Source organism: Aulonocara stuartgranti (assembly GCF_965226115.1).
Source record: "Aulonocara stuartgranti genome assembly, chromosome: 7".
NCBI classification, from domain to species: Eukaryota; Metazoa; Chordata; class Actinopteri; order Cichliformes; family Cichlidae; genus Aulonocara; species Aulonocara stuartgranti.
Genome location: NC_138945.1, coordinates 11,961,415 through 11,973,664, shown reverse-complemented (window position 1 = coordinate 11,973,664; position 12,250 = coordinate 11,961,415). Strand labels below are relative to the sequence as shown.

The 12,250-nt window shown below is 37.2% G+C and overlaps 1 protein-coding gene across 1 annotated transcript; it reads right to left on the bottom strand.

The window, feature by feature from the left end:
• Positions 1 to 9,054, bottom strand: purg (purine-rich element binding protein G). Its single transcript, XM_082539614.1, has one exon. The coding sequence runs from the start codon at positions 8,726 to 8,728 to the stop codon at positions 7,700 to 7,702; it is 1,029 nt and encodes a 342-aa protein (XP_082395740.1). The 5' UTR covers positions 8,729 to 9,054; the 3' UTR covers positions 1 to 7,699.
• Between the last annotated feature and the right edge of the window lie 3,196 nt (positions 9,055 to 12,250).

The window sequence follows — 12,250 nt, the reverse complement described above, 5'->3', positions numbered from 1 at the left end:
TAATCCTGTAAAATCTTTTATTGGAAAAAAACAACAACAACAACAACAATAATCAGTACAACCTTTTAATTTTCCAAATTCCTTGCCAGCAACAATCAACACAAAGGTTTCCAAACTCAAACAACTTTGACCTGTCAAAGACTATATTGATGTTTGCTGTCCAAAAACTGCTACATGATAAATTATTCAATAAATAAACACTGGAAGAAATAAGACTACAAAATTATGTTAGATTGTCTGTCTGTAGATCTTTTAGACTTTGTCACAAGGGCAGCGTAACTGTAAATAGACATGACTGTTTTTTTGTTTAAAAAACAGAAACAAAACAAAAAGAAAGAGGAAAAAAAACATAGACCATCTAACAATGGAGTGCCTCTAAGTTCAAGATACTCTTGGATAACAACCCCTTCATCAGACTGACTCTGGTTCTGGTTTATCCAAGGGCTCGAGGGTGATTTTATTATTTACAGTTAAACTGCACCATTTATGATAACCTAAGATATGTGTTCCTGATGCAGGTGATGCACATACATCACATTTCAGAAATACTATGCATTAAAAAGTTGAAATTTTCCTACACTCCAGGTATTCTGGTGATTAAGTTTGGAGGAAAAACAATAGGGAAGAACATGGGCAACATTGAAACTTTCTCTGTCCAAGTTAAAATGCCACACCCTAATTATCTCTAATTCACTCTATGGGTTTGGAGGAGTGGAAATAACACTGTGTGCTCATGTTTGCAGAGAACATTGAATAGCTGTCACATTTCTGTATGTAAACATGAGATTGGATTGTGTTTTGTAGGGCTGTTGCATTTTAAAAGTAGAAAGTTGGATTTTTCCAAATTTCTGACATCTTTGGGAAGCAGCACTATTTGAGAACAGCAATAGGACATCAATTTTCTTTTATCTACTTTTTATACTTCACCTTTGCATGCATTCAGCTGGGGGTCCATAGAAGCACCTTTATATAATATAACGTAGCACCATATTTCTTATAATTTTCTTATTATACTGGGACCCAACCATGGACATGCATACACTCTAAAAACATGATTACCATTTCTAAATGTAGCATCATTTCAAACATTACAAGGCAAGTAATGATTATTAATACAGTACTTTACATGTAGATGATTTTTTACAGTACACATCAAAGAAAGTGCTAAAGTACAAAACTTCCTTGTTTTTTAAGTGTTAGGTAACATGAATATAAGACACACCAATGTATTACATTACATGAATATAAATTTACACACTTGCACATTTTCGGTATCCACTCAACTTTTAAAAGATTAGCAAACATTTATATCCCTACATTTCCCACTTCAAAACTCTGATGATGAAAACTACAAACAACAGCAGCAGGTCTTCTTCAGTACGTGTACATTCACATCACTCTGCCTGCACAAGCACAACCATATAAACACATACAGTTCGAGTTCTAAAAAAATACTATGGTAAATTATGATGGATATGAATATATTATCCAAATTTATAGCAATGATCTCAGTAATTTTTTAGATGACTATACTGAATGCCTTCTGCTAAAACAAAGTACAGGAATAAAAATCAGAAGATACAGTGAATCTGTGAAGATGCTTTAAGGCGCCAGGGTTGGAAACATTAGCTCCAGTTAACAGTCCAGATTTATTTTTAATCAAGCTATTAATTAAAGTCCAACAACCTGTAGCCCTCAGCCTATAGCCTTATCTTTTCTTTTACTGTCCATGGATGTTGAGATAGTCTCATCTGCTATAAAGAAACAGACCAGTAGTCGGCATGTGGGTTAAAAAAATATACATAAAAAATAAAATAAAGCAGTGCTTCCCACCATAATCAGCTGGATTTTTTTATACAATAAATGAGATGACTTAAGGCATGCAAAATTTTACCCTCATACTATGAAAACTGTCAAAGTTACAGGCTCTCAAAGTGCATAAGTTTGTTCAGAATTTTTTTTTTTTTTTAGCCCCCAGAACTTTATAAATACAAGAGATAGCAACAGGATTTTTGGTATAAAATGGTATAAAAATGTAAGTAAAAGAGACTTTTCAGATACTATATCATTTTTGACCACCACCTATCCCAAATGGTTATATGACCCTTGAAAAAGTCCATTTTTGGAAAATATGAACGTTTAGTAGACATTAAACTGAAGGGTTTTTTTTCTCTTGAAACTACAATGTACCCCATGACACTGATGAAATTGCTTACATTTAATTTTAAAAACAAAATCACGCTGAACATGTTCATTTGTTTGTAAATTGTGACACTTGCAGTGAATGAAACACTGATTAAAGTTTTTACCAGGACCTAAATGAAAATTTCATGTTGCAAACTCCTGTAATTATGAAGTTATGAGGGCTCAAACATTATGGAGAAAAAAAAAGTACGGCTAATTGGTAAAAGTTTGGACTCACCCAATGTACTTACAGCTATAACCAGGGGTGCACATAAGTGGTCCGCAGGTACGTATTCGCTGTCAAAATAAAAGACGCGCACCAGATAAGATGTTGCAACGCGCATTTGCGTACATCAGATTTTCTGTGGGAGGACAGAGATTTGTTTAGAACTCTTAAAGATGTCGAAGAAGCAAGCTCCTTTAAGCAATTACTTTGGTGTTCTCCCACCTCCAAAGAAATGTCAAAAGGAGTCCGAACCGCAAAAGAAGTGGTTGCAGGAGGTGAGCTGCCTTCAAAAAAATGATGATGAACGCACAGAGATGTGGTGCGGAATATGCCGTAAAAATCCTGCTCTAGCGGTCAAAAACAGTGACTTTTATATGTACGCAAACGCACGTTGCAACTTCTTAGCTGGTGCGCGTCTTTTATTTTGACAGCGAATGCGCACCCCTGACTATAACTTAAACAGTTATTTGTTTTGTTTTTTGACTGATTTTCTATGTAAAGCCCCTGAATGATACTAAAGAGAACATATAATAAATGCTAAACAGATTTCTACTTATGTAGTGTTTTTTTACTCTGAGTACTCAAAGTGGTCAAATATGGCTGCATAAGATGCTTCTTGTGCTTTCATACTTCTGTGATTGTGATTCTGACATATGATGTTCAGAGCAAGCTTGACAACACATAATTTAAACAAGAAAATTCCACCCTTTACCTGGGAAGCAAACAAATCAAATTCATGCAAATTTAAGGTAGTGAATTTCATGTATTACCATGGTCTTTGTCAGCAAACTGGCAAATTGATCTCAGGAAGTTTTTTAAAGTTTGTGCAGGCCTTCTGTGCTTTCTTTTTTTGTATGTCTCAAAGGTTGGATGCACTGTTACAAATTAAAAAGCTATGTTTAGTTAAACTTAATAACCATTTTGTTTTCCAATTTCGTATTATTAGTATTTATAATACATTTATTTTATTTATTATTATTATTATTATTATTATTATTATTATGTTTTCTGAACAGAACTTTGCTCTCTGGAACTAACTGTAGGAAAAATGGAAAAGAAAATGGAAAACTATACAGCAGAACTAAAAACCTCTCTCTTTGTAGATCCATCTAATCTTTAACACCAATTCATACCTTTGCTATTTTAGCAGATGTGGGTTAAAATAGGCTAAAGTGAACAAACACACAATGACATTTGACTACTCAAAGAATTAAGCATTGTCTGACTAATGACAGCTAAAATATTTTGTTATGTGTCAATTATTATTCAAAAATGCCATATTTGACATTTTTTCACCAGTAGTTTCATGTTCAAGTACTTCTTCACATTGTTCATGTCAACATAACAGAATATTCCTGACATGAACATTTGATTTCACATTATTCTGTGAGATTCTAGAGTCTTGGTACATATGATAATGAAAATTTAATATAGCATTTGCATGAATATACACATATAGATGTTAAACTATTGAGAGCCTCAATAAGAAGCTGTCAAAAACCAACACAGACAATGAAAGGAGTTTTGAAGCACACATCAGCAGATTCTACAAGCAGAGAACTATGATTGTCACTTTACACCAAAGGCATATCTAGAGATAGTTCCTCTATGTCAACTAATTACAAAGCAGCAGAACAAAAGTGCAGCTTTTATTTAAAGTGCTGTTGATTTTGGAATTTTCAAAACGAATATCCATCATAATTTTAAACAATGTCATATTCCACCTCAAACATAATACTTTGTTTTTATGTCCATATCTTGGCCTCAGCCAGTTATTGACATAACCAATATCTAGGGTAGATGAGACAATTTTCCTAATTCTGTGACAATCAATGTTGAATCACATTTCACTAATGAGTTAATTAAATTATTACATTTCATTTAATTTTTTAAAATAAACTGTGCTTTGTACCATATATACTTTGCCATTTATATGAAAATAAAACAACTCTTCACTAGATCATACAACAGACACACCAAACCAATCCTGTGCTTTTCAAGCACAAAAGCATTCCAAGAATTGCCTACTAAAACTAGAAAAAAACAAAAAAAACAATTGAAACTCTTTTTAAAATTATTTTTCCTTTTTTCCCCTTCTTCATTTCACTAAATCTCAAATCTGTGAAACTGAGACAAAGACCCCAAAACAGACATGAGGTATCAAATATTAACTTCTGACTTGTTTCTGTTCAGATATAAACTTGACAATTAGCTCTGACACCTCTTCATATAAGCATCAGCATCTCGTGGGAAATATGACTTCCTGCATGAGAATTTAAAAAGCTGCCCACCTAATTCAAAATAAAGTTCAAACAGTCAACGTACTTTAGCTTATTAGGACCTGTACTTTAAAAAATATTATCTAATCTCAAAGGGTGTACCTCAGCTCCAGAGGTACTTTCCTTGTAAATTTCCATATTAGAAAGGAATATCGTGTTGTAGCAGACGAATCCCTTTCTGCTTATATTACTATTTCTTTCTTTTTTATAACAGAAATGATGTTGTCACTCACAGTAAAGTACTGCACTGTGTTTCAGTGGTAGTGGGAAGTATAAAGAAGCTACTGGAATTAAGTTAATCATGTTAAGATTAAGCATTAACATGAATCTATTTAATTGATTGGGTTTATGCTTTAAAATCTACTGAAGATAAAACTAGCTTTACCATTTGCACATTTAGAGTTCAGGTACTTCAGTTTTTAGGTTTTTGTCCTTTTTAAGGACATTAAGGTTGATCTAGGTTTTTGCCTTATCCTGGTATGATGCTCAAGTCAAAGTCTGGCTTGGGTTCTTTGTCAATGTGACCAGCTCTACTTTCATGCTGGTCACAGAATGCAAACATAGGCAAATATACAGCAAAATGCCATCCAAGCTCATGAATAGCAGCACTTGGATGGATTTTAAGGACTTAAAGTAAAAAATGAACTTACACTTACATTTACACTTTCAAAAAATGTAATCGCTTGTTCATCAATAGACAGCAAGGAAAGGTAAAATACAAGGTTCTGCAGGCACAAGCATATTGATTTAAGATTTTCTATAGACCCATTTGAGCTTGATGTTGAGCCCTTTCGATCCCAACACCCCCAATTCACCAGTAAGCACTGGGCTATTTGCTGACATCAAGGTAACAAGCCCAGTTTATACCTTGACTTTGATCTATTTACGTCATATATATATATTAAAAAAAAAAAAAAAAACGGACCTGAGCTGTAATAGTGAAAACTGGGTATCAACATCCTCAAAAGACAATGTGTGAAACCATTTTCATAGCACCACACAATATTACAGAATAGGCAGGAAGGTACTTAAAGTATAAACTTTGATGTTTAATTATTCCTCCTCATGCCAAAAATAAATTATGAAAAGAAGCATTCTCTTTGGCAAAATGTTTAGAACTTGTAGAACTTGGCTGTAATGAGTGAAAGCCAAAAGATTAAAAACAAAAAAACAAAAAACGGAGGCTTGTTTGTCTAGGTCAAAGTGCATAGACCTCTTCTCTCTATTATTTTAGAACTTTTCTACCATCAGTGTACCATCCGCTATATGTTTCAAATTCATGTGAATAATAGGAAGAGCAGCCACACTCCAAGCAGTCATGCAACATGGTGCATCTTTTTTCAGGTCTACGTTTAGGCTCTGTCAAATGTAGTAAAGACACTGAACGACAGAGGGTGCAGCCACTAAAGATAGCATATTACAATGTTGTGTGTTCAGCAGAACACATGTAAAATACCTTTCCTTCTGTCAATATGTTATGTAAATTTAAGTATTAGGATATTAGTATCACATAAAATAAATAATGTAACTCCAGTAACACAGTTACTCTCTAGAAATGTGACATTAGATCTGTGTGTCTTTCCAGATAGCAGTCAGTTTTTTATTCTTCTGTTGAGCTGTATTTTAGGGTTCCTGAATGGACCGCTACATATATAGTTGTTTTCTAGTTTTATTAACCATTTTTAAGGTAATTATATCAAGTCATCAAGTGATCTAGTCTTTCAGCAAATTCTACAAGCCCGTTCTTTTTCAAGTGTTGCAACACAGATTTCACGCAGAAGTCTAAATAAGGTTTAAGTGCTTGTGTTGGATAGAATTACTGGACTTGGATTGCAGTACCTATAAAGTTTTTTTAATTCATTTTACCTCCCCCATTTTTGTGAATGCAACACACAGTACAACTGCAGGGTAGAGTCTTATCAAAAACCAGAACATCATGTAGTGCTTTGTGTCCTTGTAATTTAAAGCAGGCTTCTACAGCACATGTCTCCCCCCCATCATTATGCTGCCGAGGTAAGCAGCACATTTTATACATTTCAGGATGCTCTAGTCTGGTCATTTGCACAGATTGATTGGCCTAAAGTACTGCACTGCAGGAAAAGCTGTCACTAAATTCATTTTTGCCAGCATTATCATGGACATTTAAAGCAATGTTTTGTGTCTCATATGAGGCAACATAAACTGGAACTGTTAACATGAATGAAAACCTTCCGGCTGGACCAGTGAAAAGGCAGCACACACCAACAGTATGTGATTAATGTCACAATATGTGTCTTATTTTTCTCCCCTCCCACCAAGTCTTAACTGGCAGCATTAATCTGTACAACACTCGTTTCCCATTTCCAATTCTGATTCCTGTAATTTAATTTCTTCTCCACTTGTCCAGTTGGGTTGCAAGTGTTCTATAATGCTGCTTGTGTGTATTGCACTTATAGTAAGTTCCAATATATGAGGTATTTTCTTCATTAATAAAAGGGTCCGATTTTTTTTCTTTCTATATCATTTCTTAAATTGTACCTATCACAAAACACACTATACTTAACAAATTAACTCTGTTTATTTAAACTGACAAAATTTCTGCACATTAGTGTGCCATAAAATTGTTAACCATATTGCTTTGGGGGTAAAATATTAACAGATATTATTAGCGTCAACTTTCTATGTAACTTAGAATTAAAGTTTAAGCAAATGAACACTGCACTCTTGAATTTAACAGGGAGGTACGAGTATGGTATGGGGGAGCGCAGGGATGCAGCTGGCTCAGGACCCTGGGATGGCCCTGACTAACTGGCTACAACACAATAATCGGCAATGAGATAAATGATGACTGACTTCTTGGCATGTTAAAAATTTTGAGTTTATCAGCCCTTGGCAAATAAACTGAAAAAGTTAATGAAGTACATCGTATCTGAGTAGTATGGTAGGGACACATACAGTACATCATATTATTGTCACATCTGGACAAAACTGAAACCCTAAATTAGGCTACATGCTAAAAGCACCATGAAGGTCAGTCCTCCTGTTCCTCACTGTCTTGCTGGCCATCTGTCCTTTTATCTTTGTGACAAGAAAAGATTCGTCGCATCTCCTCCTCGTACCTGATGAAATTCTCTCCGAATCTAGCCCAGGCTTTTAGGGGAACTGTGATGGTGTTTCTATACGGCTGTCGCACTTCGCTGATTTTTAAAAAGATACCATACCGGTTTGAACCCACATCAAAGTAAAACCTTTTGTTGTCCACTCGAAAAGACGCAGCCTCTGGAAGCTCGGGGTTGTCGTTGCGATTCCTGGAGCCTGCTCGGCTGCGGTCTTCGCTCTCTTCGTCCCCGTAGTCTTCAATCAGCTGTGACAGAGCGTCTCTGAACTCAATCAGTCCCTGTGCGGGTAACACTATGGTCTGCTCGATGCCCTGGCCGTAGTAGCCCATTGTGCCGTGTCCTTTGCTGACAGTCTGCCGTATGCGGAGGAATCTGCCTCTCTGGTTCTCCTTCAGGTCCAGAAAGTACTTTCTGTTGTCTCGCTCAATAAATTCGCTCTTGAGAACACGATGTGCATGGTCATCGGACACAACAGAACCGGTGGGGGACAGGTTCGCGTGATGCTCCTGCGCTCTCTTACGGGAGTCGTTCCCGCGGCCCTGGCCATTGTTACTGTGGTCCTCGACCTGCGGAGGCGCCAGCCCCCCCCGCAGTCCAATGCGGGCGTAATAATCTATAAAGTCTCCCAGACAGTAGCGTAGAGCGGGAGCCATCGACATAGACAGTGTCAGCTTGCTCTTTCTGATGTTATCATGACGGCCCCTTCCTATCCACACCTCGGCTATTTTAAGGAAACGGCCGCGTACACTCTGCTTGACATCCAGATAAAAGCGTTTCTTCTGGATGTCGACGCGTTTGGAAGCTAATTCTTGGATGTCATTTCCTTGCTGCTGTGACCAGGTCTGAACATATTGCTGAGGAAATGCATGTCTTGGTAAAGAGTCTGATGCAATCTTACCCCTGCCTCTTTCCATTCCTTTGCAACATCCATCAGCCATCATGATTTATATTCCACCACTAGACAGCACAGGACAACGCGTTTTGTCCATTACAAAGGGAAATTAACAGGCGAATAAAGCAGGCTTACTCATACAAATATCTGGAGCAACAAACAATTTAGCGAGATGCCTCGAATGACCTGAAAATGGCAGCTAGTTTGGAATCATCAGCTGGTCGACTTTCTGTGTCCCGATAAAAGGTCAAGTTCTCCTATTTAGCTATTTCCAGTGCAGACCTACATTCCATTTTCTGTCAAGTATTTGCCTTATACCTCCCCTTTTACTAAGGGAGCTAGGGAAACAACCAACCTGAAATGGGAGGAGGCGTCCAATACTACATGAACCCGATGAACCTATCCACCCCCCTCCCCGTCCTGAGAATACCTCAGTTAAAGAGACACGACTTTTATTCTAACCGAAGGGTGCAATTCTGATACACTCACATTTTTTAGACAGACTTTAGGAGAATTTGGGTAAAACTTGTAAGATGATTATTATGACACAAAAACCCCTAATATCTCAAATTATGGCATTCGTAAATCAGAACAGAGGATTGAAATAAAATACCAAAAATTAAATCATCGTCTTTGTGAAACAGTCAAACTGCTGCCTGTAGACTACTATTGCTTTACATATTTTGAAATTGATTAATCATCTTGACGTCACAGTACAGCTGCATCACTAAGACTAACAATGATCAATGATCAACAATGGACAATGAGGTCAGTTCCATGATCATTAATATACAAATTGGCATTACCATTGATCATAACAATGATAGCTTTGGTCCTCAGATTTCGTGGAGGATGAGAGATGTCATCATGATGGCAGATGAAACAACAGTCTTTTATCATCTTAAAACACAGCGACCAGGGAGCAGAAGAACATCATATCAAGAATGCCCTGAGTAAAAGTTGTTATCCCAGCTGGCCATTTGTCACAGCTGGGAAGGTACCTAAAGAATTCTCCAGGCTATCCAGGACAGCTCTAATCTCTCTGTCCTCTCTCCATCCTCCTCGCTTCTTCTTTGTTCTGACAATCACATACAAATGCATTTTATTCAACTAGAAAATAAACATGAAAGTATAATTTTATAATAATTATTATAAGAGCAGGTAGGGGATCCCCATTTGATAACAATATAACACAACTTAGTTATGTGAAATCATCATTAATGAATGTGCACAAAACAGGAGTTACATCAGCTTTATAATTTTTTGTTAACTTTGACTACATGTCCACTCTTACCTGTTTTTTTTTCCCCTTTGTATTATCTCTGCTTTTTTGCTGTCTTCACCCTGCTCTCTCTCCTCTCTTGGTGTTTGTGCTGTCACCATAAGTTAAATTTAACAGTGAAACATAATTTACAACCTGATAAAAGATATGAACCAATCCATATCAATTTATAGCAATATTCAAATTAATTCTGGGCTCCTGCTGGCCATTGACAGGTAACATCCTTTTGACTTACTGTCACCTGAAACTGGAGCTTCACTGTAAACCAACAAACCAACCAGTGATATGTCAGCAGTCAGGTTGCTCAGAAGATTAAAATGAGCTAATAATCTCTAGTGATACATTTGCTAAAATTTTGATGCACTTAAGAGAGCAAATGCACATAAGCAGACACATTATAAGTCATGTAAAGAGCTTAGGAAAAGCGATTGTTCTTCCTTAATTTTCTTGAAGACATTTCACCTCTCATCCCTGCAGCACATCTGGGACACCACCTAGCCACTGGTACAGATATGTGGATGACACTTGCATCAAAATCAAAACCCAAGAAGTAGAAGCATTCAGTGTTCACATCAGGGGCAATTCTAGGATCAGAGCTTTGGGGGTGCTGAGCACCCAGAGAGCTGCCCATCCAGGCAAGGTAAACTTTACTCGTCATAATGAGACGTCTTCCCCGTCTCTGTCAGTCCCTGCATCCTTAAATGTCTCCAGTTGTACCAAGTTCCCTCTGACTGTCTCCTTGGTGCATTTAAACCCCTGTTCCTCCCTGTCCTCATCATCTGTTGCCTTCATCTCCATTATCAGTCATCATAATTTTACCCTCTCTTTTTTCTTTTTCTTTTTTTTTGCCTGTCCCGTTTGGATCTTTAGCCATCAGAATTGTTGTCTGAAGGCCAAGAAAGATGCCAAGTGGATTTACTTTACCAAGTGGATCATCATGGCCTTGCCATATTGGTCCATTCGATTGACCTTTATTATAATTATGTATTTATTTTATTTTCGTTTTTTAAAGACGGGACAGACATGACTAGGGGATAGGACAGGGAGAAAGAATGAAAGAGAGAGAGGGAGAGAAAGAAAAAAAGGGGAGAAGAGATGGTGAGAAGGGGGGAAGGAAAAAAAAGAAAAACAAACAAAACACCTGGATCACCTGTATGGAGATAAAAAAAAAAAAAAAAAAAACCAGTAGGGAAAACAAACAACAAAGAGCAACATAATAAAAACAACACCATCACAATAAACTAGCTAACAGTAGATACTAAATATTACATGTTATTGTTTTTTGTTGTTTTTTTTTTTATTTCACCTGTTGAGAATGAAAAAAGAAAACAAGCAGAAGAAAACGAGAGTAATAGAATAAACAGCATCACTATGATATATGGGAATATAGCAGTAAATACTAAATATTAAACATTATTGTGCAGCACGTAAGATCGACTGCGCACAGTGTGCTTTGAGGTAGGAGCCAAAAAGGGTGTAGTTTGTGTGTGTGAGCACCTGTGTGTACACCTGTGAGCATGAACGCGCTTGTTTTTAAAAGGTTCCTTCATGTAATGATCTGCTAGAGGGTGTGGGGAGTAGGGATGGGTATCGAAAACCAGTTCTTGTTGAGAACCGGTTCCCACTGTTTCAATTCCTTGGAATTGTTTGCCATTTTTGCAAACGATTCCAGTCACCCCGAATGACGTCACCACGTTGCGGCGCGTCATTTACCAGGCAGGAAACATGGCGCCTCAAAACTTTGGTTATACTTTACGAGAACGGATGACAACAGGGCAACTTGCAATACTTGAAAAGTAGATATTTCATTTAAGGGAGGAAACACTACAAATATGCAAAAGCATTTGCTCACAAAACACGCGATAACCTTAAATGAATGTCATGTTTTTAATTCCGCTCCGGACTCGTGAATCTCAACCCAGCAGCAGTGGTAACGTTTGCACGTCCTCTCCCGTTAATGCGGCAGGTAAATAATCAACTAACAGTGCATATTATGTTAGCGCGATCTGCCTTATTACAAAACCTGCAATTACTGTGCATTTAGGTGACCATGATGAGCGAGACAGACAGAGTCTGGCTCAGATGCTGGCAGTTCTTGCTACAGTCTAGCGGTAGCGTCTCCTTTCAGGCCAGGATAGACAAATGTCACCGAGCAGTGACTAAGTTTGTGGTAAATGGCTTGAACCCATTTGCCACAGCAGTTGCCCCCGATTTTCGCTAAGTGAATGTGATTAATTGTAGGCAGGGACATTACTGGATATTCTTGTGTAATTGCTACTGAACAATTTA